This window comes from Sorghum bicolor, chromosome 7, assembly GCF_000003195.3.
Source record: "Sorghum bicolor cultivar BTx623 chromosome 7, Sorghum_bicolor_NCBIv3, whole genome shotgun sequence".
In the NCBI taxonomy this organism is placed as follows: domain Eukaryota; kingdom Viridiplantae; phylum Streptophyta; class Magnoliopsida; order Poales; family Poaceae; genus Sorghum; species Sorghum bicolor.
Window position 1 is genome coordinate 65,276,289 of NC_012876.2, and position 27,662 is coordinate 65,303,950.

General features: G+C 42.5%; 4 protein-coding genes across 5 annotated transcripts; 1 reads left to right on the plus strand and 3 right to left on the minus strand.

Annotated features, from left to right (window-relative positions):
- On the minus strand, positions 188-3,771 carry LOC110437040 (probable nitronate monooxygenase). 2 transcript variants are annotated; one of them, XM_021465114.1, is made up of 6 exons: positions 3,313-3,771; positions 3,020-3,232; positions 2,212-2,307; positions 1,742-1,887; positions 1,416-1,638; positions 188-685 (listed from the first exon to the last, which is right to left on the minus strand). In XM_021465114.1, exons 1-6 carry the CDS (start codon positions 3,451-3,453, stop codon positions 494-496), a joined length of 1,011 nt encoding a protein of 336 aa, XP_021320789.1. In that variant the 5' UTR covers positions 3,454-3,771; the 3' UTR covers positions 188-493. The 2 variants fall into 2 exon arrangements, with proteins under 2 accessions (XP_021320789.1, XP_021320790.1); XM_021465115.1 differs by having other exon boundaries at positions 188-720.
- Positions 12,790-14,347, plus strand: LOC8055377 (protein EXORDIUM-like 2). The gene has a single exon (XM_002444794.2). It carries the CDS (start codon positions 13,099-13,101, stop codon positions 14,071-14,073), a length of 975 nt encoding a protein of 324 aa, XP_002444839.1. The 5' UTR covers positions 12,790-13,098; the 3' UTR covers positions 14,074-14,347.
- On the minus strand, positions 19,679-23,270 carry LOC8067040. The gene is made up of 4 exons (XM_002445938.2): positions 23,038-23,270; positions 22,536-22,921; positions 21,296-21,406; positions 19,679-20,217 (listed from the first exon to the last, which is right to left on the minus strand). Exons 1-4 carry the CDS (start codon positions 23,207-23,209, stop codon positions 20,029-20,031), a joined length of 858 nt encoding a protein of 285 aa, XP_002445983.1. The 5' UTR covers positions 23,210-23,270; the 3' UTR covers positions 19,679-20,028.
- LOC8055378 (trihelix transcription factor ASIL1) lies at positions 24,079-25,387 on the minus strand. Its single transcript, XM_002445939.2, has one exon. It carries the CDS (start codon positions 25,311-25,313, stop codon positions 24,363-24,365), a length of 951 nt encoding a protein of 316 aa, XP_002445984.1. The 5' UTR covers positions 25,314-25,387; the 3' UTR covers positions 24,079-24,362.

Sequence of the window (27,662 nt, forward strand, 5' to 3'; positions counted from 1 at the left end):
CAAAAGATTCTTAGCTCTGTGAACTGAACAAAATCATACACAAAGAAAACGAGATAGAGTAGTACTCCTACTCTCTTTAGGTTCTGTAAAAGTCACGTAGCAACAATGCAATAGGGCAGTGCCAGTGACGTCCATAGGGCAGACCGGCAGAGGCTCTTCAGGGCTACGTGTAGACACTCCAAAAAAATATTACAAAGAAAACGAGATAGAGTAGTACTCCTACTCTCTTTAGGTTCTGTAAAAGTCACGTAGCAACAATGCAATAGGGCAGTGCCAGTGACGTCCATAGGGCAGACCGGCAGAGGCTCTTCAGGGCTACGTGTATAGCAGCACAAAAATTTTGACTGACAGAATACCTTTGGTTGTCTCATTTATTTTCATCGGTTTTTTACTTACAAATAACACAAGAAACAAACCTTGGTACTCACAATTATTTTGATTGGTGACTACTCACAAATACTTCACGTTCTAGCTCAGTTCAGGTAGTAGAATTTTACTGGTAACCAGAAAGCTTTTCTCTAATGACTTCCTTTGCTTCAGCGACCAGACTTTTGACAACTTCAGCAGCTGGTACGATCTCCTTGATTAGCCCAACACCCTGACCCGCGTACATGGCCATGATGTTGATATCTCCTGTTGCCGTGGCGTTTGGAACAGTGCCGGCAAACCGACGAATATCCTTGTGCTGGGGTCAGGAATTGTTGGTCAGTTGTCTATTTCCTAGTTTCAGATGCACAGAGTATGCAATTAAAGTTGCAATAAGTGATCCATCATGTACAAATCGCATAATATTTCAATGTTTGCCTTCCTTTGAACAAAATACTTTCTGGTTAAAACAAAGGCAGATTGAATAATTACTATGAGCCAACTATTATTTGAAAGAATGGCAAATAGTCCAAGCTGAGATACTGTAAACCCAGATCGAGTATGTTCTCAGGTTTGACCACCAATGATGCAACTGAGTGCTGACATAAACCTCAATACCCAATGCATGTTCAACACAATAATTTACTATTTGTTTGATTGCGAGCAACTAATAGCAACCCTCCACTGTCCTTAGGTGAATTTAGCAGAATAATATTCGTTCCTCCCAAATCGTAGCATAACTGAAGAACAGTTTCGGATGCATAATAACAACTAAGTCGGATTCCATAAACTAGGTAGCCATTTCAAATCTGGTTGCCATTTCAAAGCCACAGTTCCTTATATTGGATGCAAAAGTGAACAGTTCTATACTGCTGCTTTGTGCTTCTGCCCTCTGAATTGGAGCAGACCCTTTTCTGACAAGTGTTATACTGTTTTATTTAACTTTTGGCATGCTGAACTTTATATCCTTTTTGTATGATTGTATCGAGCAGACAACCTAGACTTACTAGTCAAACAATACAAGGCATATCAAATATCCAAATACATACCACACCATGGATGATAGAGTGGCCTATGATGGGATGATTTTCCTCTGTTTCCTGATCTGGGAAATTATCCTTCCACTCAACATAGAAGGGTGTTTCCAGGACACGTTGTGGAGCACCAGGCCATCTAGCACGTCCAAAAATATTTGTGTAGCCTGTGCGACTCATCTCAATTAACTTTTGTTTATAAATAGGATGCGCAAAGCTTTCCTCGGTAGCAAGGAACCTGAATTTTCAAGAATCGTTGTAACGTAAGCATAAGAACTGTAAAACTATAATGAAAAGGCTTTGTTTTGGTATATCCTCAGTACAAGAGACCGAGATAATACCTAGTTCCTAAACAAACTCCTTGGGCCCCAAGTGCCAATGCGGCAACATAGCCACGTCCATCTACAATTCCCCCAGCTGCGATAACTGGAATGCCCGAGTCTGAAACAAGATCGGCTACTCTTGGCAACTGCGGAAACAGTCCTTCCTGTTTTCCAAATAGAAGCTGATTGAGAGAACATTCGTGAAAAAAGACAATTAAAAGGAGTAAAGGACACAAGCTATAAATGCATGCTATGCTTTTAGAGATAAGAAGATACAGGAGCCCTAATCTAGGAAGTTGAATCAAGCCTTGCATATAGCATTTGTACTGAAATCTGCATAGTGACAGCAAAATGCTGCTCTGAAAGTCTGCATTCCACAGGATGATGAAGATTCTAAATGCACAAATGACTGCATAAGCTGATGGGTGGTGAAAGATTGCCCAACAGTGTTAAAACAAAGCAGAAACCAGAAACCAGCTGGGAATTACCTGGCCAATTACATGCCCCCCTGCTTCACGTCCCTGAACAATGATTCCATCTACACCGGCTTCTTTAGCTTTAGCTGCCTCCTCAAGGCTGCCGACCTGTTCAGGTATCAACCGAAAGTAAACCATCAATCACAACAATGTGAATAAATTAAACAAACTGGAGTTCTCATATCAGCATGAACAGGCAGAGTGTTACTGCCCATCGACAAAATATTCCCTGCCAAAATTTGGCACAGACTTTTATTCTAATCGTCAAATTGGTTGCCCAATGTTGGCACATTTGTGGCAAGAAAATGAAGTATATGAAGTAAACAGGAAGAGAAGCTTGCCAAATTTCGACAAGTAAGCATTGCAGAGCAGTAACGCCACAGATCATCACATCATGTGGTAGTGCCTGCTATGCACCAGATCATTTCCCACTGAGGGTGATGCATCAAGTTGATACTGGCCCCACTTGTATCATCATTTGAACTTTGGCATATTTAACAATTGGCATTGTGTGCTTTGAGCATTATTATTGGACAATCCAATGCACCCCACTCCCACGAATCAAAGACTCATGCCGTGCTGGCAGCCTAACCACAGGCAAACACGATCATATGTACTAGTATTTTTTTTTTTCTAGTCTTTGTCACTCCATGCCCATAGTCCCATTGGAATTCGTAATAAACAGTTGAAGTAGAAAGCCATAGAGTATGAACTATGAAGTGCTACTGTGGATATATTTTTCCCAATCAATGATGGAATTGTTACTAATACTACTTGGATTATTAACTAACTGGCACAGCTAACTAGCAATGGCGCGCACCTGATGCAAGACCTTAACTCCGGCGCGATGCGCCTGTTGCACGCTCTCCTTGGGGAAGTCCCCCCAATAGACCTGCAGCACGGCGAGCTTCTCCTCCAGGACGACCCTAAGGTTGTCCTCGTGCGGGAAGGCCAGCACGATGGCCGCCCCGAACGGCTTGGACGTGAGGCTCCTGGTCTTTCGGATCAGCTCTCTGACGTGATCCGGCGCCGGCTGCGGTCAGGGACAAACAACGAAGCGGTTGATCAGCTCAGCGCGGACAGCAAAGGAAGCAAAAACTGGTAGCAACCAACCCAGTCGGGGAGGCGGAGGAGGCCGATGGCGCCGGCGTTGGCGACGGCGGCGACGAGATCCGGGCCGGAGATGTCGGGGCCGAGCGGCGCCTGCACGATGCCGTAGTCGAAACCCAGGATGCCCCTCCACCCGGACGGCATCGCCAGAGCACGCAGGCAGAAGCGCACTTCCTTCCTTGATAGACAGGCGATCCCTCCCCTTCCCCCTCCCGACTCCCGTCCCGGTGGGTGTGCTGTGTGCTCGGGGAAGGGAAGCTGACTGACTGATGACGGCACGAGGTGGGAGAGGGTGTGAAGTACTCCTACTCTCCTAGGCGCGGTGCGGCGGGGCCCCGCGGTAGGTCGCTGCGGACGAGACGACGACGGAAGCTTCCACCGCCCACGCGGCGCGGCGTCATGGGAGACATTTTCCGGGCGCGCCGCCGCTTCGGAGTCACGTGGTGGAAGCGATAGGTAAAACTGGAAGGCCTTGTTGAGTTCACCCTGAAAACTAAAATCTTTTCAAGATTCTCCGTCACATCGAATCTTACACAGCATGTATGGAGTATTAAATATAGACAAAAATAAAAACTAATTACACAGTCATAAATCACGAGATGAAACTTTTAAGCCTAATTACTCTATGATTGTATAATGTTTGTCAAATAAAAACGAAAGTGAACTAAACAAGGCTAGAGTGGAAGTGGATTTGGTTTCTGACTGCAATGGATATCCTCAGACCTTGTTTTAGATTTTAAAAAAGCTTTTAGATTTGATATTATAGTATTTTCATTTTATTTTTATTTGACAAATATTATTTAATTGTAGAGTAATTATATTTAAAAGATTTGTTTTATGATTTACAGACAAACTGTATAATTAGTTTTTGTTTTCATTTATATTTAATACTTCATGTATGTGCCATAAGATTTGATATGATAGGAATCTTCAAAAGTTTTTGGTTTTTTGGTAGGCCGTGTTTAGTTGGTGAAGAAAAAAAATTCGCGACACTGTAGCACTTTTTGTTTGTTTGTGATAATTATTGTCCAACCGTGGACTAACTAGGCTCAAAGAATTCGTCTCGTAAATTTCGTCTAAACTATGCAATTAGTTTTTATTTTTGTCTATATTTAATACTCTGTACATATATTTAAAGATTCGATGTGACGAGAAATTTTAAAAAAATTTAGGTTTTAGGGTGAAATTAAACAAGGCCTAGAACTAACCAAGGCCAAAGTCCTTGTGTCTCCTTCCATCCATTCCACGGCAGTCAGAGATGATTTGGAAAAATTTCCCCGTCATCCAGGAGACCGCCTGTCCAGTTTCACTGAGAATTCAGAATTTGATTGAATTGAATTTGTCACGCATGTGAAATTATTTCAAAACCAACACATTGCCTGGTACGTAGTATGAGTTGAGTTGAGCTGAGCTGAGCTTCATCAGATAATTAAGGAAAATCTCAGACGAGGGGTAGGATGTAGACGTCATGGTCTGCGGAAATGTTGCGTTGGGCCTTGTTTACTTCCCAAATTTTGTGCAAATTGCTACAGTATCTCTTTCGTTTGTATGTGACAAATATTGTCTAATCATAGACTTACTAGCCTCAAAAGATTCATCTCGTAAATTTCGACTAAACTGTACGATTAGTTTTTATTTCCGTCTATATTTAATACTTCATGCATGTGTTTAAAGATTCGATGTGATGGGAAATCTTGAAAAATTTTGGGTTTTGGGGTGAAAGTAAACAAGGCCGTTTCTCAGGCCTCGCATACTTGGGCATGCACCGACCACTATGCTCGGGAATTTCACATGCTACTCCCTCCGTCACGAATTATAAGTCATTCCAAAAATCTTAGAGAGACAAATTTTTCAAATTTGACCAAATTTATATAGCAAAATAATAACATTTTTGGTACCAACCAAGTATCATTAGATTCTTTGTTAGTTATATTTTCATGGTGTACCTATTTTATGACATAAATCTTTATATTTCTCTCTATATTTTTTGTCAAACTTGAAAAATGCTTCGACCCTCCAAGATTTTTGGAAAGACTTATAATTTGGAACGGAGGAAGTACTTCTATTCTATCTATCAGAAAAAGCTAAATTCCCTAAAAACAGAAAAAGTAAATATTCCAGGGTGTTATCGCAAACTATATACATTCCAGGGTGAGATTGAAATTGCTTGGTCCAAAACATTCTGCTGTTGCTGTTGAGGTGTTTGGTTTAACAAACATGTGCGTCTAGCTGAGGTGGTAGTGGTATATCATGAGTTCACCTCAAGGCGATGTAGAATTAGTCCATACGACATCACAGAAGCAAACCAAAACAAAAAAGAAAAGGATTATTAGGGTCCTTTGTCTCTGCTCTTTACCACAGAGCCATGTTAAACCGTAGGATAAGTAAATCGCCGTGCAAATTGATTTTAATGAGGCCTTGTTTAATTTTCTCCAAAACCCAAAAACTTTTTAAGGTTTCCCCTCACGTCAAATCTTGCGATAAGCATTAAATATAGATAAAAAATAAATAATTACATAGTTTCTCTTTAATTTACGAGACAAATCTTATCTATAGTTGGACAATAATTATTAAATACAAATGAAAGTACTTCAGTACTAATTTTTTTTTTAAAAAAAACTGCAACTAAACAGCGCCTTTGCCTACTACTGCATGTTTTGGTCGTCTTAAGATAAATCTATTTATATAATTTTCACATTTGAAAATTCAACAGTTTAAAAGTTATTGATGATTTATATTCCTAATGTTTAATCTAAAACTTATCCAAAACGACTTCTAAATTCTATATGGAAGGAGTATTATTTTCTCAGTGCACAAATAAATACATAGATTAAATCAAACTATTGTAAATATAAGACGTCATTGAATGAATTTATATAACCAAAATGAGATATTGTTATAAAATATATTTCCGTAATATATATAATGATAATATTTTATAAAGTTACTTCAAGATGGTTATTACATACTTCCCGGAGGTTGTATATATATTAAGGCCTTGTTTAGATATTTTTTAAAAAAAGTTTTGGAAATAGTAACATTTTTATTTGTATTTTTGTAATTATTATTCAATTGTGCACTAAGGTTTAAAAGATTTGATCCGTAAATTACAGATAAATTGTGCACTTAGTTATTTTTTATTTATATTTGATGCATAATGCATATGCCATAAAATTCGATGTAATGAAAAATCTTAAAAAAAATTTAAATTTTAGGTGTAACTAAACATAGCCTTAATATTGATAATTTTTTTAAAAAAACAAGAGTTGTCATGAAATCAGGGCCTTGTTTAGTTCCAAAATTTTTGGCAAAATATGAATATACCAATTTCGTTTGTATTTGACAAATATTGTCCAATCATATACTAACTAGACTCAAAAGATTTGTCTCGTCAATTCCGACCAAACTGTGTAATTAGTTTTTATTTTCGTCTACCGAAAAGTGAAAAGTTTTCGGTACTGTAGCACTTTCGTTTATTTGTGACAAATATTATCTAATTATGGACTAACTAGGATCAAAAGATTTGTCTCGTGATTTAGAGCTAAACTGCGTAATTAGTTTTTGTTTTCGTCTATATTTAATGTTTCATGTATGTGTCACAAGATTCGATGTGACGGGGAATCTTGAAAACTTTTTAGTTTTCAGGGTGAACTAAACAAGGTCTAAATTTAATACTTTATGCATACCTCTAAAGATTCGATGTGACGGAGAACCAGAAAAATTTTGTAAATTTTTTTTAAACTAAACAAGTCCGTATTTACGGAGGTTCTCGTGAAATTCCTTCCGGGAGAAGGAGGCCTGTAGAAGCTTGGTGCCCTCGATCTCTGCGAAAGCGTGCACAAACACAGTGGCAGGAGGCAGCCTTTGGATGTCGGCAACTGCAAAGCTGGCACTGGATTCAAAAGTCACATCAAATCTTTAGACGCATGTATGATGTATTAAATATAGACAAAAATAAAAACTAATTGCACAGTTTGGTCGGAATTGACGACACGAATCTTTTGAGTCTAGTTAGTCCATAATTGAATAATATTTGTCAAATACAAACAAAAGTGGTACTATTTCTATTTTGCCAAATTTTTTGGAAGTAAGGCCTTGTTTACTTCCTAAAAAATTTTGTAAAATTTTTCAGATTCTCTGTCACATCGAATCTTTAGACACATGCATGAAGTATTAAATATAGACAAAAATAAAAACTAATTACACAGTTTGGTCGAAATTGACGAGACGAATCTTTTAAATCTAGTTAGTCGATGATTGAACAATATTTGTCAAATACAAACGAAAAAGCTACAGTGTCGATTTTGCAAAATATTTTGGAACTAAACAAGGCCTAAACAAGGTCTTAGTGCCTGTTTAGGCCTTGTTGAGTTCTGAAAAACTTTTGCTTTCGGATCCTATAACATTTTCGTTTTTATTTAACAAACATTGTCCAATCATGAAGTAACTAAGCCTAAAAGATTTATCTCGTTATTTACAGTTGAACTGTGCAATTAGTTTTTGTTTTTATTTATATCTAATGTTTCATGCATGTGACACAAGATTCGATGTGACGGGGAATCCTGAAATTTTTTTGGTAGTTTTTGGAACTAAACAATGCCTTAGATTTGAAAAATTTTTTGGCCAAAAGGGAAATTTTTTTATGGAACTGTAATTGCATGTAGCTCAAGTTGCGTCAGAAAAAAAATTCCAAAGTAAACACCTAAAATTTTTCAAGTGCGTCAGACTTCTGAGCTAAAGTTCTCATCACAAAAAATATTACCACTTTGGCAAAAAAAATCAAATCTAAACAGGTCTTAGCCCACTTTCGTTTGTAAGTGACAATTTTTGTCTAATTATGAAGTAACTAAGGCCTATGAAGCCAAACAGCCAAAACATTTAGGTTTTTAGAAAAACGGATCTAAACAGGGGTCTGTAAAACATTGGATGTAAAGATTTAAAATTTGAGACCTTGAAACCCCAAAACTGTATAAACTTGCTTAGGAGTCCGTGTCTTATGTGTTGCAGACCAAAAAATTTAGGAAGCATCTAAACATCTATTTGGAATGTAAAGTTTACAAACAAAAGTTTTGGATGTAAAGATTTAGAATCTAAACAGGGCCTAAGTTTAAAAGATTAGTCTCGCAAATTACAAGTAAACTACGCAATTAGTTTTTATTTTCATCTACATTTAATGCTCAATGCATGCGTACAAAGATTCGACGTGACGAGAAATCTTGAAAAATTTTGGTAACAGAAGAAGGTTACTTGCCAAAATTTTTTACATATTAGTGTAGCATTTTTTTTGTATTTAATCATTATTGTCTAACTATAGACTAATTAGTCTTAAAAGTCTCGTCTCGCAAATTACATACAAACTATGCGATTAATTATTTTTTATGTATAGTGAATACTTCATGGATATATGTATTGTAAGATTTGATGTGATGAGAAATCTTGAGTATTTTACAAAAATTTTTAGGAAGTAAACAAGGCCTTGGACTGCTCTATCCTTTTGAGTTTATGTTGGTGAAAGCCCTAGTTTGGTTTTGGATAATTGATGAAACCCTAGTACTAACCTCTATGCTAAGTGTGTGTAGACTTAATGAGGTTGGTATATGCCAAGTGATGGAGCAAGTGATGATCATGGTGATGATGGTGATGACCACAAGATGATCAAGTGCTCAACTTGGAAAAGAAGAAAGAGAAAACAAAACCCTTTGGAGATCAAGGCAAAGGTATTGCTTAGGGTTTTGGTTTTGGTGATCAAGACACCATAGAGGGTGTGATCACATTTAGGATAGATAGCCGTACTATAAAGAGGTGAATTCTTTGGCTAAGCGGTTATCAAGTGCCACTAGGTGTCATTGTTCATGCGCATGCATTTAGAACCTAGTGAGCTAACTTAACTCCTTCGAAGAAAATGATTGTGAAAATGCTAACACACGTGCACTTGTTGGTACACACGTTGTGGTGTTGGCACACTTTTAAAAGGAGGTGGAGTTTCAAAGGTAGAGAGAGGATGGGTTCCTCTCTCCCTCCCGCCGAGCTTGCGAGGCGGGATTCGGCGCTTTTTTTGAGAAAATGAAGTGCATATTTTCTATTGCGCCGGTGGGAAATTTGGAGAAGTCGCGGGAGTCCGGACGCTGGCTTCTGGAGCACCGGACGCTGCGTCTGAGCGTCTGGTGCATGGCCCAGTTAGGGTAAGGCACCGGACGATAGGCACCGGACGCTGGCTTGAGCGTCCGGTGGTGTGCGTCCGGTGTGAGGAGGTTTTGCAAACCTCTCTGCGCATGAGTCCGGTGAGCACCGGACGCTCAGGGTGCGTCCGGTGGCTCGCGTCCGGTGACCCTGCAAGTTTGCGGAGCTCTCTGCGCATGAGTCCGGTGTGCACCGGACGCGTCCGGTGCTAACTTGCTCAAGCGTCCGGTGCTCTGCAGGTTACCGTTAGACTCTGACACGCGGCTGACGTTGGAGCACCGGACGCTGGTGTTGAGCGTCCGGTGCCCCTTTAAGAGCGTCCGGTGACCCCGTATTTCGCCCAGTGAAAGAGCCAACGGCTCTATTTGTTTGAGGGGCTATAAATACGTGTTTGGCCGGCTTGGGACTCACTCTCTTGGCATTCTAGCATACATAACATCCTTGTGAGCCTAAGCAAACACCTCCCACTCATCTCCTTCATAGATTAAATATCTTTGTGAGATTGGGGGTGATTCCAAGTGCATTTGCTTGAGTGATTGCATCTAGTGGCACTTGGGGATCGTTCTAGCTACGGTTTTCTTGTTACTCTTGGTGGTTGCCGCCACCTAGACGGCTTGGAGCAGCGGAGGAGGATTGGCACGAGTTGGTGATTGTTCGTGGCCATCTCCCGGTGATTGTGAGGGGTCTTGTACCTTCCCCGGCGGAGAGCCGAAAGGTAACTCTAGTGGATTGCTCGTGTCATTGAGTTACCTCACTTGTGGGTAGGTTCTTGTGGTGTCCTAGTGAGGACGAGGTTCGTGCTACACCTCTTAGCCACCGAACCACCAAGTGTTGGTCGACACAACGGGGACGTAGCGTGCCGGCAAGCACGTGAACCTCGGGAGAAAAATTGTGTGTCTCCATTGTGATTGTTCATTGGATTTCTCCCGGTGATTGGACTTTATATTATTGATTGGTTCATCCCCTCTACGCGGCGGTATAAAGTTCAAACCATCTCATTTACATTCCCGCAAACTAGAGTAGCTTACTTACTTGTATAGAAACTTTAGGTAGCTTTCTAGTGTAAGTAGTGACATAGCTCTTGTGTGCCTAGTGATTATATCAACTAGAATTGTTGGATAGGTGGCTTGCAAACACCCTATTAGAGCTAGAGCAAAAAGCTTCGCTTTGTTATTTACTAACCTCTTGCTCTAGTGAGTTTGTAGAATTTTTAAATAGGCTATTCACCCCCCCTCTAGCCATATTAGGACCTTTCAGTTGGGCCTTGTTTAGTTCCGAAAAAATTTCGAATTTTGCTACTGTAGCACTTTCGTTTTTATTTGACAAATATTGTCCAATCATAAATTAACTAGGATCAAAAGATTCGTCTCGCGATTTATAGACAAACTGTGTATTTAGTTTTTATTTTTCATCTATATTTAACGCTTCATACATGTGCCGCAAGATTCGATGTGATGGAGAATCTTGAAAACTTTTTGGAATTCGGGGTGAACTAAACAAAGCCTTGGACAAGTAATTGTTAATTACAAACAAAAGTGTACTCTCTTTGTTCACAAATAAATACAAATCTTGTTTTTCAAGGAGGCAAACTTTTAGAATTTTGACCATATATATATATATATATACTAATATTTATCATATTTAATATATGAAATATATTTTTATAATATACTTATTTGCAAATATAAATATTGACATTATTTAATATATTTTGAGTCAAGAAACGAGACATATATTTATCTGTGAACGAAGGGAGGAAACAGTTTTTTACAAAAAAAAATTGACCAATTTAAGGTCTTGTTTTGTTCCCACCAAAAACCAAAAAGTTTTCAAGATTTCTCGTCACATCGAATCTTACGGCACATGCATGAAGCATTAAATATAGACGAAAACAAAAACTAATTACACAGTTTGTCTGTAAATGACGAGACGAATTTTTTGATCCTATTTAGTCCATGATTAAATAATATTTACCACAAACAAACGAAAGTGCTACATTATCGAAATCGAAAAACATTTCACATCTAAACAAGGCCTTAAGAGGTGTTTGGTTGATGGTGTTAAAGTTAACGTGTATTGTAGCATTTTCGTCTTATTTGACAATTAGTGTCAATCATGGACTCATTGGGCTTAAAAGATTTATCTCACAAATTACTTTTTAACTGTGTTTTTACTTTCGTAAATAGTCTATATTTGGTACTCTATGCATATATCAAACATTGATGTGACGTGAGTTAAAACTTTAACTGAGGTCTTGTTTAGATGCACTCAAAACCTAAAAATTTATAAGATTATTCGTCACATCAAATTTTATGACAAATGTATGAAACATTAAATATAAATTAAAAAATATTAATTACGTATAAATTATAAGACAAAATCTTTTAAACTTAGTTAATCTAAAATTAGATAATATTTGTTAAATAGAAATAAAATAGCTACAGTCTAAAAAATAGATCTAAAACGGGGCCTTAAACAGTACCCTTCTCGCGCGGAGCCATGCGGTCGGATCGGATTTATGAGAGAGGATGGACAGGAGAGGAGACCTGTCCGTGACGCCGCGCCGGCCATGAATTCCGGTGATGTACACAGCTGTACAACCTTTTGCAAGAAGACATGGATTCATACCCGCCCGTGTTTTCGCAAGCCATGACTGTTGCTCTTTCCCCCAGCATGATGATGATGGCCAACCTCTCGTATGTTATGTTTTGCAAAAAATTTTTGCAAAATGTGAACAGTAAAACTTTCGTTTGTATTTGACAAATATTGTTCAATTATAGCCTAAGTAGGATCAAAAGATTCGTCTTACAAATTAAATTTAAACTGTGTAATTAGTTATCTTTTTTACTTATATTTAATGCTTTATACATGTGCCGTAAAGATTTGATGTGACGGAGAATCAGAAAAATTTTGTAAAGTTTTTTAGAAACTAAACAAGTTTCAATTTTTTTTTGGTTTCAGGCACTACAACACTTTCGTTTTAATTTGATAATTATTACTCAATTATGGACTAACTAAGCTCAAAAAATTAATCTCACGATTTACTTTATATTGAATATTTTATGCATGTCCCGTAAGATTTGATTTGACGGAGAATTTTAAAAAGCTTTAGAATGAACTAAATTTGTTTAGTTTAGAAAATTTTTTAGTTTTGCTTACGATAGTTATTTTATTTGTATTTGATAATTATTATTCAATTATAGATTAATTAGGCTTAAAAAATTCGTCTCGTAAATTATAGATAAACTGTACAATTAGTTATTTTTTTATTTATATTTAATACTGATGCGGCCAAAATTTTAATGTGACAAAGTAATGTTGAAACTTTCTAAAAACAGGCATTGGCGAAATGCCCCCACCCACAGCACCGAGGGAGGGACCCACCGCAAGGACCAAAATGATTTGTCTGTGTCCGGCCCAGTACGGAAAGAAAAAGGGAACAAAAGTCGTGAAAAGTCGCGCCCGGCCCAGTGGACCGCGCCCACCCATCCACATCCACATCGGCCTGGCCCGGGTCCACGCGCGGCTCTAGCTAATAAACCCCTATAAAACCCCTCGGCCAGTCACAGCTTCCCGTCCGTCCCTCGTTTCCTCCTCCCACCGGAAACAATGCTCTCCATGACCATGACAGCCATGCCCCACCGCCTCGCCCGCTTCCTCCTCATCCTGCTCCTCGCCGCCACCGCCACCGGAGCCGGCGCCGCCACCCCGCGCCAGCTGTTCCTCGTGAGCCAGCCTCCCGTCACGCTCACCAACCACCACGGCCAGCTGCTGACGGGCAACTACTCCGTCAACCTGCTCTGGTACGGCCGCTTCACGCCGGCGCAGCGCGCCGTGGTGGCCGACTTCATCCTGTCGCTTTCCCCTTCGGTGTCGGGGACGGCGTCCGTAGCGGCGTGGTGGGCCACGACGGCGCGGTACCACCCGGGCGCGGCGCGGCTGTCGCTGGGCCGGCAGGTGGTGGACCCGACGCTGTCCCTTGGCCGCCGCCTCTCGGAGTCCTCGCTGGCGTCCCTGGCGTCGCGCCTGGGCCCGCACCGCGGCACCGTGGCGGTGGTGGTGACGGCGGCGGACGTGCTGGTGGACGGGTTCTGCCTCTCCCGCTGCGGCCTGCACGCATCGTCCTCCTCCTCCACCCGGAACGCCACCAGCAGCAGCGGGCGCGGTGGCCGCGGTCGGTTCGCGTACGCGTGGGTGGGCAACCCAGCGGAGCAGTGTCCCGGGGAGTGCGCGTGGCCGTTCCACCAGCCACCGTACGGCCCGCAGGCGGCGCCGCTGGTGTCCCCGAACGCGGACGTGGGGATGGACGGCGCGGTGATCACGCTGGCGACGCTGCTGGCGGGCGCCGTGACCAACCCCTACGGCGGCGGGTTCTTCCAGGGCCCCGCGGAGGCGCCGCTGGAGGCCGTGTCGGCGTGCGCGGGCGTGTTCGGCAACGGCGCGTACCCGGGGTACCCGGGGCAGGTGCGCGTGGACGCCGCCACGGGAGCTAGCTACAACGCCGTCGGGGTGGCAGGGCGACGGTTCCTGCTGCCGGCCATGTGGGACCCCGCGACGGCGCAGTGCTCCACGCCGCTCGTGTAGACGGTGAAGGTGGAAGGGACATTGCAGTCGGTGCGAGTGCCAGTGCTGGTGTCGTGTTGCCGTCCGGATTCTCGTGTCGTGCTCACATTGTATATATCCATTCCGTTCGTGGTCACAACTTGAAAACCAAAAAAAAATAAAACGTTGTGAACAAAATCAGCAGCAGGTTGGTTAATGTGATGTACCAGTATTACTGTTGTGTTGGCAGTCATCATGAGTACGTACTCAGTAATAATAATAATAAAAACACTGACTGTGTGTGTAGGTTTACGTATAGGCAATGGCATTGTTGGGCGCGTGTGGTTTTTGATCGCGTGTTTGGAAGCGTCAGATGCAACAGCACCCATGGCGTGAACAGTTTCAGTTTGCCATTGCCATTGGGAAAAAAAAAAAAGGAGCGTAAGGCCATGGCAAGGACAAGCACGGCATGGCAGCGTGCACGGGCACGGCGCATCGCTTTCACTGTGCGGTGCGGTGAGACGGGCAGAGCCGCGGCCTGCCCATCGCTGGCGCTGGGGCCCCCAAGCGAGCGCCGAGGAAGAGAGGGCCGTGCTCGTGGCGTACGGAAGGCGTCCCGTGGCTGCACGGACGGACTTGCTTGGCTGGCCCCTGTCCGACGAGACATGCCAGCAGTGGTCGCTTGCTTTCCATTGCGTGTGGTACGGTGCACTACTACTTCCCCGTCCTTTTTCTCTCTTTTTAAAATTGTAACCTCGTGATCAATCAGGCCTGGTTTATACCTCGGCCTGAAAAGCGAAAAGTTTTCGATACCGTAGCACTTTCGTTTGTTTGTGACAAATATTATTCAATTATGGACTAACTATAATCAAAAGATTCGTCTTGTGATTTACAACGTAATTAGTTTTTGTTTTCGTCTATATTTAATGTTTCATGCATGTGCCACAAGATTCGATGTAACGAGGAATCTTGAAAACTTTTTGGTTTTTAGGGTGAACTAAACAAGGCCCTCGTTTAAATACGCCCAAAACCCCAAAACTTTACAATATTTTCCGTCATATCGAATCTTGTAGCAATTGTATAAAGTATTAAATATAGATAAAAATAATAACTAATTACACAATTTATTTGTAAATTACGAGACAAATCTTTTAAGCCTAGTTACTCCATAATTAAACAATGTTTGTCAAATAAAAACGAAAATGCTACGGTGTCAAAATTCAAAAACTTTTTGCATCTAAACAAAGCCTTCGTTTGTGAAAATTTTGATTTATTTAATATTTATTGTCTAATTATGAATTAATTAAGTTTGAAAAATTTGTCTCGTAAATTACAATCAAACTATAAAATTAGTTATTTTTATTTATACTTAATATTATATATATATGTGTCATAAAATTTAATATAACGAAAATTTTGAAAAATTTTGGAAACTCAACAGGCCTCATTTCTTCTTTTGCAAGCTTGCGGCCATGGCGAAGAGCACCCCAGAGCCAGGTTGTCTTCCACAACCTCCTCCACCCTCCAGTACTAGCACGAGGCCCGAGGAGAGTGGTAGGCCCTCCCCGGGCAGTCGCTCGAGGCCTCCTCCGCGCAAGCTGCACACCTATGGAGACGAGCGAGGCCTTGTTCCGAAAACTCAAAAGTTGGTAGCACTTTCGTTTTTATTTGACAAATATTATCCAATTATAGAGTAACTAGGCTTAAAAGATTCATCTCGTGATTTACAGGTAAACTGTGCAGTTAGTTTTTATTTTTGTCTATATTTAATACTCCATGCATGTGGCGTAAGATTCGATGTGACGGGGAATTTTGAAAAAATTTTGCTTTTTGGGGTGAACTAAACAAGGCCTAGGCGAATTTATAAAATAATCAATGACAACAACATAATAATTTAACTATTATAGTTTTCAGCATATAGTTTCTACATTAAAATTAGAGAAGTTTGTTCCTTAAATTAAGAGAAGCCATACATACTACTCCATCTATCCAAATTGTAAGTCATTCCAAGAATCTTGCAGAGTCAAACTTTTCTAAGATTGACCAAATTTATATGATAAAATAATTATTATTATGATACCAACTAAGTATCATTAGATTCTTCCTTAATTATATTTTCATAATATACTCACTTTGCGTTACAAATCTTAGTATTTTTCTCTATAAGTTTGGTCAAACATAAAAATACTTTGACTCTCCAAGATTTTTAGAACGACTTACAATTTGGGATGGAGGGAGTAATACTAATAGTTCTAAACTGACTTCACCAAATCATTCGATGATTCATCCTTAATAAAATTTTAAACAATTAACAATATGAAAAGGAAAAATAAAAAATGAAGATACCTGCAGCCCGGCGCAGGTTCTTAGGTTCCGTAAGTTTGTGAATTAGCGAGAGAGACGACCAGAAAGTCAGATGTCGACAATAGTAAGAAACGTGAGAAAGGCCGATCGTATTCTTATTGCACTTTGTGGGTTGTGGTTTTCTATATGGACTGAACCACACATGATGGTCCAAGATGTCTAAGATGTCTTCAACCTCCGTTGGATACTCTAAAAACTTCTTTTTATTTTATACTAATGTCTAAAATTTCCATAGAGTTTCACGTCAATCCCAAGAGAACCTAAGGCTGGCCCGCCCTGCTCGCCCTAGTTTCTATATTGCCCTGCTGCTCTTCTTCGCTCTTGGCAGCCTCCGCCTCTCAAGTCTAAACTGCATTGTTAAACATAAATATACTATGGTCTTGTTTAGTTTATTTTTTTATAAAATAGATATTGTAGCACTTTTGTTTGTATTTTATAAATATTTATCTAATTATAGACTAAGGTCTTATTTAGTTCATCTAAAAAAATAATTTTTTTAAAAAATTTCTCGTCACATCAAATCTTACGACACATGCATGAAGCATTAAATATAGATAAAAATTAAAACAAATTACACAATTTACCTGTAAATTACGTGATAAATCTTCTAAGTCTACTTAGTCCATGTTTGAACACTAATTACCAAATAAAACGAAAGTGTTACAGTACCAAAAAACAAAAAAATTTCGGAACTAAACAAGGCCTAATTAGGCTCAAAAGATTCATCTCAAAAATTACAAACAAACAATACAATTCGTTATTTTTATCTATATTTAATGCTCCATGTGAAGAATCTAAAAAAATTTGCAATTTTTTTTAACTAAACAAAGCCTGTATATCTTCCCCTCCGCTAATTTATAAAAACTCTCTACATAAACCTAGTCAAACGTCGTTATAGAGTTTGATCCGGAATAGAGCTACAGTTACATCCGGGGCTGTTCAACAATGTTTTTTTTTTCAAAATAAATTAGCTAACGGTACTTATGTTTTTGAGTCAAATATAAACATGTTCATAGTACTGTAGTAGTAGCTAGCTCTCCACAATCCATGCGAAGTATTATTAGCGCTAGTGCAAGTTCAAGGGTAGTTGCATGCATCAAATGCATGAATTATATACAGGATTCGATTCTTGGGGGCTGGCATCATTGACAAATGATAGTGGTTTGTGTGACTACTCCTACAGTACACCTCTTGACACGAGAGTCATGACGGAGCGCACAGGGGACAGACACATCTCAGCATGTGTTAAATGCCACTTAATAATGCAACAGTGAACGAGCTCCAGACTGGCGTCGCACTCGCACGCAGTGGTTTTAATGATCATGATGAGGTCGTCCAGAGAAGAAGCAGAGGCACGGAAATGCTGCACGCACGCATCATTGCCATGATGTCATCCTCCATCCAGAGAGCGAGCTTGCCGAGAGCACTCCCAAACCACAGTAGTTTCCATAAACATTAATTATTATAGTATCACCTAAGCATTTTATTGATGTGGCAAGGTAGTTATTAAAGAGAGAGAGCAAAAATCATAGAAACGGGGTTTAAGTTAGAAACCATATCTACGCAAAATCTAAGACATAAAGTGATATGATTGGTTGAGAATTGAGAGAGAATGAATATGATTGAATTAAAAAATTATTGTATAGAAACTAGTCATTGAAACCATAGTTTTTATATATAGTGTCTATAAAAATTAATATCTATAGAAACTACATGTAGGAAACAGGGGAGGCGATTCTAGGCGAGCGGGAGGACTCCTCTCCGGAGCACCGTCGACGGGGAATCTCCACACCGGGGAAGGGTCCGGAAGGAGCTGGGTGTGCAGAAGCGCATGCAGAGGAGAGGAATGTCCCCCGTCGCAGCCCCACCGATGGGACAATCATGCAATGGAGCAGGAAGGTTCGAGAGGTGGTACAGGGAAGCGTGAAGGCTGCTCATCGGGGTTCCACCGACGGGGAAACCATGCGGCGGATCCGGTTCCGGGAGGAACCTCACTCAGGTGTGGATCCCCTTCTGGATTGGGTGATGGAGCTTTTTCTCTGCTTCCGTTGACCTCGTCTCTACGGCGACGAGGATTGTTTGAAGACCTGGACAAGGAAAAATTGTCTGCTGGTGCTGAAACAATGCTGAAGATTGCGTTGCAATTGGTGGGTAAAGCTAAAGGTCCCCAAGATCAAGAAGTGATAAAAGGAAGAGATGACGATGCCGACGACAATTGAGTGCTCTGCGGTTCTGCAGCTGCTGTTTTGTTATCCTTTGTTCTGCTGAAGTAGCTAGATGTCTGTTTTCGTCCTGGATGTAATTCATATTGATGGCTTTCTTATGTCCAGTGGTTGTGAGGGGATAGTTGATAATACTGTAGTTCGTCTTTTTCGGGTAGTAGTAAGCGTCGTTTTCTGGATTTCTGATCCTCTCTAAACTCTTTGTATGAACTGTATTTCCGTTGATGGAATGGAAATGGAAAAGATCCCTCGTATCGAAAAAAAAATATAGAAACTACATGTAGTTTCTAGTATTGGGAGTGCCAGGCGCTATCAAATGCAGCAGCAGGACAAGAGCATGGGCATGGGCATGGGCACGGGCACGGGGACTGGGGAGGCTGGGAGGACGCCGGTTGCGGTACTTCAGGCTCCTGCAGCACTTCACGCATCCTGCTGCTCAAGTACACATTACTCTCCTATAAACCGGATCTGGTTTCCTTGTCCATCTAGAGTACATTACAATACAATTCTACATGCATACAAGAGGACGGTTAGCCGGTGAAACACCTCGATCTGAAAGGCTTGGACAAATGTTCATAACAAACTAAGGTCCTATTTGGTGGAGTTTTGGCTAGTTCTAGCTTCTCCATGTATAGTACTAAGTATTAGTCCTTTTCTATTTTATCTCTTTTTATCGAAATGAAGGCAGCCTGTTTGCTTGTTTGAAAAATTATGGCTGAAACTAATATTCACTGTTTTTTTGAAAGAAAAACACTGTTAAATGACTTACAGATTCAACAGGTAATTTGAAGTTAACAGCCTCTAAAAGGCAGCCCAATCTCATGATGAAACAGACTCAAAGCCTGTGGCGGCCACCTACGCAATGGCATTGTCATCGCCTGACGCCTGATTTTCCTTCCTGTTGACTAGCACTGTTCAGGCTTTTACTCGTGCAAGACCACCATGCTACTCCGTATCAAACAAGACCTTGCAATGAACGTCGAAGTGAGTACATTGCTACAGGCGTACAAGCCTAGAGAAGCAAACGGACAGTACTGAATCATTGCACATCATTACACATGTACACAGGAACATTGAACGAGATTAGTCCATCATCGGTGGTGTCCGTATCAATCAACATTTGCATGTCATCAATCAATGACTTGATGTATGTGGTTAGTACAAAGCCGTGGAAAAGCTATCGGTGACCAAACAGAAATAAGAAAATGTCACAGGGTCTTGTGAATATACACCAGCTTGCCCTGTACAATCCTCCTGGATTGTATTTGCCCACAATGTAGTTAGTGTAAAGCCCTGTACAACCAGCTGTGACGCTTTATAACCATTCATTCATGCTCCTCAATCTTCGCGGACAGAAACCAAACCGCTGGTCTATTCTGGATGCGTCCTGTTTCCATTTCAGAAGATAAAATCAGGAGTTGTTGTTTCCTCCTGTAACTGCTTCAGATTCTGCTTCTACTTGTTTGTTCTCCAGTTCTGGAACTGGACTTGCGCTGGAAGATCTAGCACTGTCTCCGTCTAACAAGTCTTGTTTGCCATCCAGTATCCTGCTTGCTTCACCAATCGCAAGGATTAGGTCAAGTTGCTTTTGCTGTTGTTCCTGCAGGAGAGATTACGTCTTTAGTCAAAGGTGAATTATTTAACCGACAGCAAGCATTACCTTCCAGTATTAGTAAGGAAAAAGAACTGAATTATCTCCGAGTCTTCAGCAAACAACGAAAATCACTGATCGGGTGGATAATTTCAGCAGGAAAGGTAATATATATCATGCACTGGAAGGGGGAAAATATATATCCCAATGATGCAATTAGATTTGGCGTAGGGTTTGATTTCCGGCCACAGTTGTGGTTGTGGCTTGCCACACTTTTTCTGCTATGCCTACGCCCCGTGATAGACTCATCTCTTTGCCAAACATTATTGCCTAAGGAGTGGTGAACAACACCTTAGAAAATTAATTTTAAGGAAGTGTGGCTGTGGAAGTCATCCAAACACACCAAATCCATCTTGTTTGTTATTTGTTGCCAACCTTAAAGGAACTAATTTCTGCGCCAAATCGGTGTGCCTGTACCTACTGTGTGGCAAACTCTGACCAACATCCAATTGATTTCTGAAACGCTGGTAGTATCTCGCTGTGGTATTATCATGAACTAGGTTCTACAATATACATGTGAGCATATGTAGTAGGAGGGGAAGACAAATTGTTAAAACCTACTCAAATATTTATCTCAACATATCGAATACATGTGTTCATTCTAACCATATGAATACATGTGGTGCTGTGTTCATTCTAACCATAACCGGCTAATGAACTAAGCAGAACCACAATATATATCTCAGCAAACTTTTCTACTCCCTCCATCCCAAATTGTAAGTCATTCCAAGAATCTTGAAGAGTCAAACTTTTGTAAGTTTGACCAAATTTATATGATAAAATAATTATTATTATGATACTACCTAAGTATCATTAGATTCTTCTTTAATTATATTTTTATAGTATTCTCACTTTACGTTACAAATCTTAGTATTTTTCTCTATAATTTTGGTCAAACGTGAAAATACTTTGACTCTCCAAGATTCTTGGAATGACTTATAATTTGGGATGGAGGGAGTAATAATAAAGATTACTCAAGAAATTGAGATTTTGAGAAATGTCAAAGCAAACAGCCAAGATACATCACCTGCATGGCATAAAGAACCTTTTGAATTGCACCAATTTCCTTTTCAAGGAGGTCTTCTTGTGCAGATAGCATACGAGTGGCTTCAGAGTTCTTCTGCGCTAAAGCCGCTGTCTGCGGAAGAAAGCGATAATAGGTGAAGCCAAATGGAGGCAATTATAGCAGTGCAAGCATGTTATGGTTTATTCAGGAACAATCACAGATCATCCCAGAAAGACTTGCGTGTCACTAAGAAATATGGCTGAAATAAATCATTGGTATTATTATCTCAAAGAGATGCTTCTTTTTTCAAAAGCAATTTGTGCAAATTGAGAACAGCTAATGATATTGAGAAAGCAAACATATGTCATGCATATATAGACCGGTCTTCTCAAAATATAAGATGCATAGCTAATAGTTTTATTACACCAATACAAATACACACAAGAAATAACCATGCTTTCGTTTGGCTGATAAACCATGGCAGAAAGTACTGTTTGCTGATTTATTCTGAGAGAAAAACACTGCTGAACGGCTTGCAGATTCGGCTGATAATCCATTGTTGGACAATAATTGTCAAATACAAACGAAAGTGCTATAGTGCCCGAAAACTTTTCACCCAGGGAACTAAACAAGGCCTTAAATGCTGTTTAGCAACCATCTACATTTCAAGTGCTTATTTTCTTACAGGCTTATACACATTTAATATTTCTCACAACTAAGGCCTTGTTTAGTTCCCAGAAAATTTTGCAAAATTTTTCAGATTCCCCGTCACATCAAATCTTTAGATGCATGCATGAAGTATTAAATATAGACGAAAATAAAAACTAATTGCACAGTTTGGCCGGAATTGACGAGACGAATCTTTTGAGTCTAGTTAGTATATGTTTGGATAATATTTATCAAATACAAACGAAAGTGACACTATTCCTATTTTGCAAAATTTTTTGGAACTAAACAAGGCCTAAGCTAAATACGGTGCAAGCCTACTAATTAGCACATGATCATACAGACATACAATATAGACCCAGGCAGGTGGTTGAATGAGGCTGTACACCAGCAATGTGATTCAAAAGAAACAGTAGGTTAGTATCAACTCAACAAACATGAATACTCTATTTTCTTCACCTCGATTTTTGGCATCTAATTTGAAGCAATAAATCAATCGAATATTTTGTGCTCTCTCAAAATTCACAACCTAGTAGCACGCAAGAGTCCAATGAGTTGGCAAGTAGCAACTGTGACAAAATAAGCACGACTATACCTCAGTGATAGGGTCCCTCAGAGTCCTCCGCAACACCCTAAACCTGAGGCCAAGCTTCTCTACGGTCCTTGAGAGCACAGCAACGGCCGCCACCATGCCCCTGACAGCCTCCTCCACTTTCTCCACCCTCCCCGTCAATCCCGGGCGGAGTCGCCCCGACTGCCTCCGCCGTATCAGGCTCCCGATGGCCACCGCACCCACCAAGAGCACGTACTGCAGGACCAGCAGCGGCGGCGACCCGGCGCTGGCGCTAGCCGGCAGGAAGACGAGGCGCGCGGCGCAGACCACCGAGCAGATGGCCGGCGGCGCGAGGCAGAGCAGCTCCGCAGCCGAGAGAAGCGAGTCGGGGCCGAAGACGCCGCGGCGACCGCCGAGCACCGGCTCGCCTGCGAAATGCCCACGGGATTAGCACGAATCGAGGTGCGGTGGGGCGAGTGTGACTGTGGTAGTGTGGTGCAAGTGAGCCGAGAGTGTGTCAGGCCGTGAGCGTGGGGTTACGTACCGGACGCGTCGGCGCGAATCGGCGGCGGCCATCGGGGTCGGGCACATGGCGAGGAGAGGAGCGGCGATGGGAAAGGAGAGTACAGGAACGGAAGGCGGAAGCGGAGGCGCGCGGCCGGAGAGGAGGAGCTGGCGCGGAGCTGCGCGAAGGGACTGGGATGCGGCAGCAGCATTGGGTTGGGGCTGGGTGATGATGTCGTGGCCGGGGACGGCCGGGCGGCCGAGGCCACCGGTTTGGTTGGTTGGAGAGGAGAGGAGAGGAGAGGAGAGACCGGACTGGGCCGGCTCCATTGGGCTTTTATGTGGGCCTATTCTGCTGGTACTGACCATGCGTAACGTAGGCTTCCTTATGAATCATTATTATGGTGTCATGACAAGGGTTTCGTTCTGAAGCCTGGTTTAGTTCACCCCAAAAACTGAAATTTTTTTAAGATTCCTCGTCATATCAAATCTTATGGCACATGCATGAAGCATTAATTGTAGATAAAAATAAAAACTAGTTGTATATTTTACCTGTAAATCGCGAGATAAATCTTTTGATGCTAGTTAGTTAATGATTGAACAATATTTGTCAAATAAAAACGAAAATACTACAGTAGCCCAAAGCAAAAAATTTAGGAACTAAACAGAGGAAAACAAAGCAGAGATTTTTAAATCCTTCTATAAGGCCTTGTTCAGTTCGCAAAATTTTTTGGAAAACAACACTGTAGCACTTTCGTTTTTATTTGATAACATTGTCCAAAATAAAGTAACTAGGCTTAAAAGATTCGTGACAATTAGTTTTTGTTTTCATATATATTGACAGATGAACTGTGCAATTAGTTTTTGTTTTCATGTATATTTAATGCATCATGTGTCGCGAGATTCGATGTGACGGGGAATCTTGAAAATTTTTAAAACTAAACAAGGCCTAAGCACAACTGTCGTGACAAGCGGGTCGAACATCGTCAGATACTTGCCTCATCGCCACTAATCACCGGAAGTATGTGCAGTTCCACGGGATGCCAAACACATGCAGTTGCAATCTTTGTCACAAGGACTGTAAAAGCGAACCACATAAAATTAGCAACACAAACAAAAATATTCAGTAGCTACTTCACTAAAAAAAATCAGCTTCATCACATTAGCCTGCTAACCGTCGCCACCGTTCACCATAACGCAAGATTAACATAAATAAACATAGTTAAAAGAAGTACATCCTTCCCTCCCTGCTAACAGAGCAGAAGTGGAAGGAAACATCCAATTGGGATGGGATGGGATGCCTTCCCCTGCTACTAGCATTTTAGCATCAGCATCACTAACCGACGACGGTGTCAATTGCTATTGCTACGAGTCTCCATGGTCCCTCCTGGCCTTCTTCGGCGGCAAGGCGCAGGCGGCAGCGACGGTGTCGCGGAGCTGGCGCTGCGCGTCCTGCAGCATCCTGGCGTGGCGGGCGTCCGCCTCCTGCCACCCGCGCTCGATCTCCCACTGCACCTCCATGCGCCGCCGCTCCAGCCGCATCACGCCCTCGCCGAAATCCCTCAGCACAGCCGACAGCTGCGCGCCGGCCCCACGCCCAGAGGAGCCGCCGCCGTAGGCCATCTCCACGGCCTCGTCGTCGTCGTCCTTGGCCTTGGCCGCCGCGGCGGCCTTGGCCTGGAACGCCTCGTAGGCCACCCTCTTGCGCGGGGGCGCGGTGGACGGCGTGATGGAAGACGGCGGCGCGTGGAGCTGCAGCTGCGGGTGTCGCGGGGCCAGGCCGGTGCCGAATTCCCGGATGATGCCGTTGATGCTCCGGGTGTGGTTGTTGCGGGGGACGAGCTCTTCCTCTTCCTCTTCTTCCTCCTGCGCGTCTTCCTCTTCTTCCTCCTCCTCTTCCTCCTCCTCATCCTCTTCGTCGCCGTCGGCGGCAGGCGGGGAGCCAGCCGCGGCCGGGTAGGCGGCGAGGGGGCCCCGTTCGAGGCGATCCATGCGGCGGAAGTAGGGCCAGAGCGAGGTGACGGGGCGGGCGCCCTCGTTGCGGTAACGCTTGCGGAGCTTCTCGAGCTTGTGGCGGCACTGGGTGCCCGTCTTGCGCTGGGCGACGACCCCCGGTGTGGCGGCGCAGCGGGCGACGACCTCGGCCGCCACCTCCTCCCACTGGTGCGCCTTGAGCTGGCCGCGGCGCAGCGCCGTCCAGCGCTCCTCGTACGCGTCTATGAGGTGCATGGTCTCGACGTGCGACCACGGCTGCGCCGGCGCGCTCTTCCTGGCTAGCGCCGACGGCGGACGCCGCGGCGGGTCGTCGGCCATCATCTGGTCACGGAAGGCTCAGATCTAGATCTGGGGGCGGGCGGCGACTAGGGTGGGGGTGAGGACGAGTAGTTGGGGGGGGGTGGGGGGGGGGGGGGGCGGGGCGGCGGCGGCGGTGGAGGAGGATAAGGCGGGCGCTGGGTATGGGTGGTGGGCGGTTGGGTTTTTTCTGGGTGGGGGCTGGCTGGCTGTGCCATCGCCCGGGCGGGCCGCGGCGGGTGGTGGTGGCGGTGCGATTCACGTGGACGCGAGCGGCGCGGTGGCTGCCACGGCCAGTGCCGCGCGCTCCGCTAGCCCTAGAGAGGCGGTCCCTCCCCTCCCTCGCGCGGTCGCCGCTGTGCTGTGTATCGCCAGCGCCGCGGCTGACTGGTGGAGCCAGGCGTGGGGCAGGGCCAGGTCTTCAGGCCCGCGAGCCCGGAGCGGCTCGCTCCGCTTCGTTCCCACTCCCACGCAAAGGGGGCTCGGGCAGCGGCGAACTCGCGTTGGTTTGGCACGTTGGCTGGCCTTGGCCCTTGCGGCGCTCTGCCTCTGCCGGAGCGGAGCGGTCACCGCCTCCGCGCCACGCCTCACCTCACCTCACCTCACCGGGGTTCGGCTGGCGCGAGCGAATTTAGCACGACGTGTGCGCAATGCAATGGTCCACTCTGAAACGATAGAAGGCCGGTGTTGGCAGTTTTTGCTTTTACATTTTTGGCAGGCAATATCTATAACGTCCAACAACACATCAAAATCTGTGCAATTTAAAATCAATAGTGTAAAACAGTGAGGAGAGAGAGTGTGAAGTATTTATTTAACACCATAAATCTCAAAGCACATTTAGGCCTTGTTTAGTTCACCCGAAATTCAAAAAACTTTTCAAAATTCCCCGTCACATCAAATCTTGTAGCACATGCATAAAGCACTAAATATAGAAGAAAAACAAAAATAATTGCACAGATTATCTGTAATTTACGAAACTAATTTTTTGAGCCTAATAATTGGACAATATTTGCCATAAATACATAAAAATACTACAGTACCAAAATCTGAAATCTTTTCGGAACTAAACAAGGCCTTAGATGATGCAGATAGCACATGCTGCAACACATTATTATTGAATGCCACTGGCCTAGCCGCCTAGGGGGCTTAGCAAATTTTTTGTTTTTAGCTACTGTAGCACTTTCGTTTTTATTTGACAAACATTGTCTAAACAAAGAGTAACTAGGCTTAAAAGATTCATCTCACAAATTACAAGTAAACTGTGCAATTAGTTTTTATTTTCATCTATATTTAATGCTCCATGCATACGACCAAAGATTCGATGTGACGGAAAATCTTGAAAATTTTTGCGAACTAAACAAAGCCTTAGAGAGAGACCTTTGGAACGCAAAAATATTTTTTTCTTATGGTTTTTCTATAAAAATAAGTTGATTCCATAAAAACTCTACACAATTTCAACGTTCCAACACTCAAGTAATGACATCAATTGTAATAAAGAGCATGCACTCCATGTCATGCAGTTATGTGAAGTGCGTTTCAATTATTCTTATCAGTTTTGTCATTACCGTTAACCCGGACATAACATAGGTTGATGGACAAGAGAGAACTAGCGCTCTCTATCATCACCGTCTTATGCCATGTTTAGGTCAGCAGTGATGACAAAACTACCTCTTGTCATCCACAGACTACAAGTCAACCACCTACCCAAATCAAAGAGCCGACCATACAGGACCCTCTACCTACCCTTTTTCCAAATCCCATTGCGTGCTTGGCATGCGACCCTATTTTCATATTGAACCTTAACGGTGGACCAGTGACAAGTGGACTTCATAGATCGTATCCCCCTAACTCGACAACCCTCCAAGATATGCAAACCCTATCTCATAGGTGACTGTAGATAACTAGGTGTCTAGATGTAGATAGATTTAGTCGCGACTTAGTTTGATTGATGGTTGATTGTGTTTTAATAGAGTGATAGGTTGATCATTGATGCATTGCTTACTGTATGTGTAGAGTTGTATTGTGGTTATGCAAGGTTAAACTTAATTGTTGTTTTCAAGACTTAATTATGTTACTAAAATCTATATACTGAATTTTAGATAATTTTTTATAACTATCTACCGAATTCCTAAACGGATTTTCCCAAATCATACATAAAAGTTTTGGTTCGATATACCATAGAGAAAAATCCTTGAGTTCACCATCGGTACCAATATTGATGTCTAACTTTTTTTACAACTTTTAATATATATCACTAAAGCGCACTACGCTAGTGTGGAAAAAGAGTTCCTAGATTATAGAGCACATGCTAGTAAAAACACTGTTGATCTGCTTTTATAGGCATAGGTGATGCTTCCGTCGAGGCCACAGGGC

What these genes read in the sequence shown, in the direction of transcription:
- LOC8067040 (XM_002445938.2), bottom strand. Translation starts at nt 23,209, where the DNA reads ATGCTGCTGCCGCATCCCAGTCCCTTCGCGCAGCTCCGCGCCAGCTCC. An exon ending in GATTCGCGCCGACGCGTCCG is followed by an intron (nt 22,922 to 23,037) that starts GTACGTAACCCC and finishes GGCATTTCGCAG; the next exon opens with GCGAGCCGGTGCTCGGCGGT. An exon ending in AGGTTCTTTATGCCATGCAG is followed by an intron (nt 20,218 to 21,295) that starts GTGATGTATCTT and finishes TCTCTCCTGCAG; the next exon opens with GAACAACAGCAAAAGCAACT.
- LOC110437040 (XM_021465114.1), bottom strand. Translation starts at nt 3,453, where the DNA reads ATGCCGTCCGGGTGGAGGGGCATCCTGGGTTTCGACTACGGCATCGTG. An exon ending in GGAGTTTGTTTAGGAACTAG is followed by an intron (nt 1,639 to 1,741) that starts GTATTATCTCGG and finishes TTGAAAATTCAG; the next exon opens with GTTCCTTGCTACCGAGGAAA. An exon ending in ACTCTATCATCCATGGTGTG is followed by an intron (nt 686 to 1,415) that starts GTATGTATTTGG and finishes TCCTGACCCCAG; the next exon opens with CACAAGGATATTCGTCGGTT.
- LOC8055377 (XM_002444794.2), top strand. Translation starts at nt 13,099, where the DNA reads ATGCTCTCCATGACCATGACAGCCATGCCCCACCGCCTCGCCCGCTTC.
- LOC8055378 (XM_002445939.2), bottom strand. Translation starts at nt 25,313, where the DNA reads ATGATGGCCGACGACCCGCCGCGGCGTCCGCCGTCGGCGCTAGCCAGG.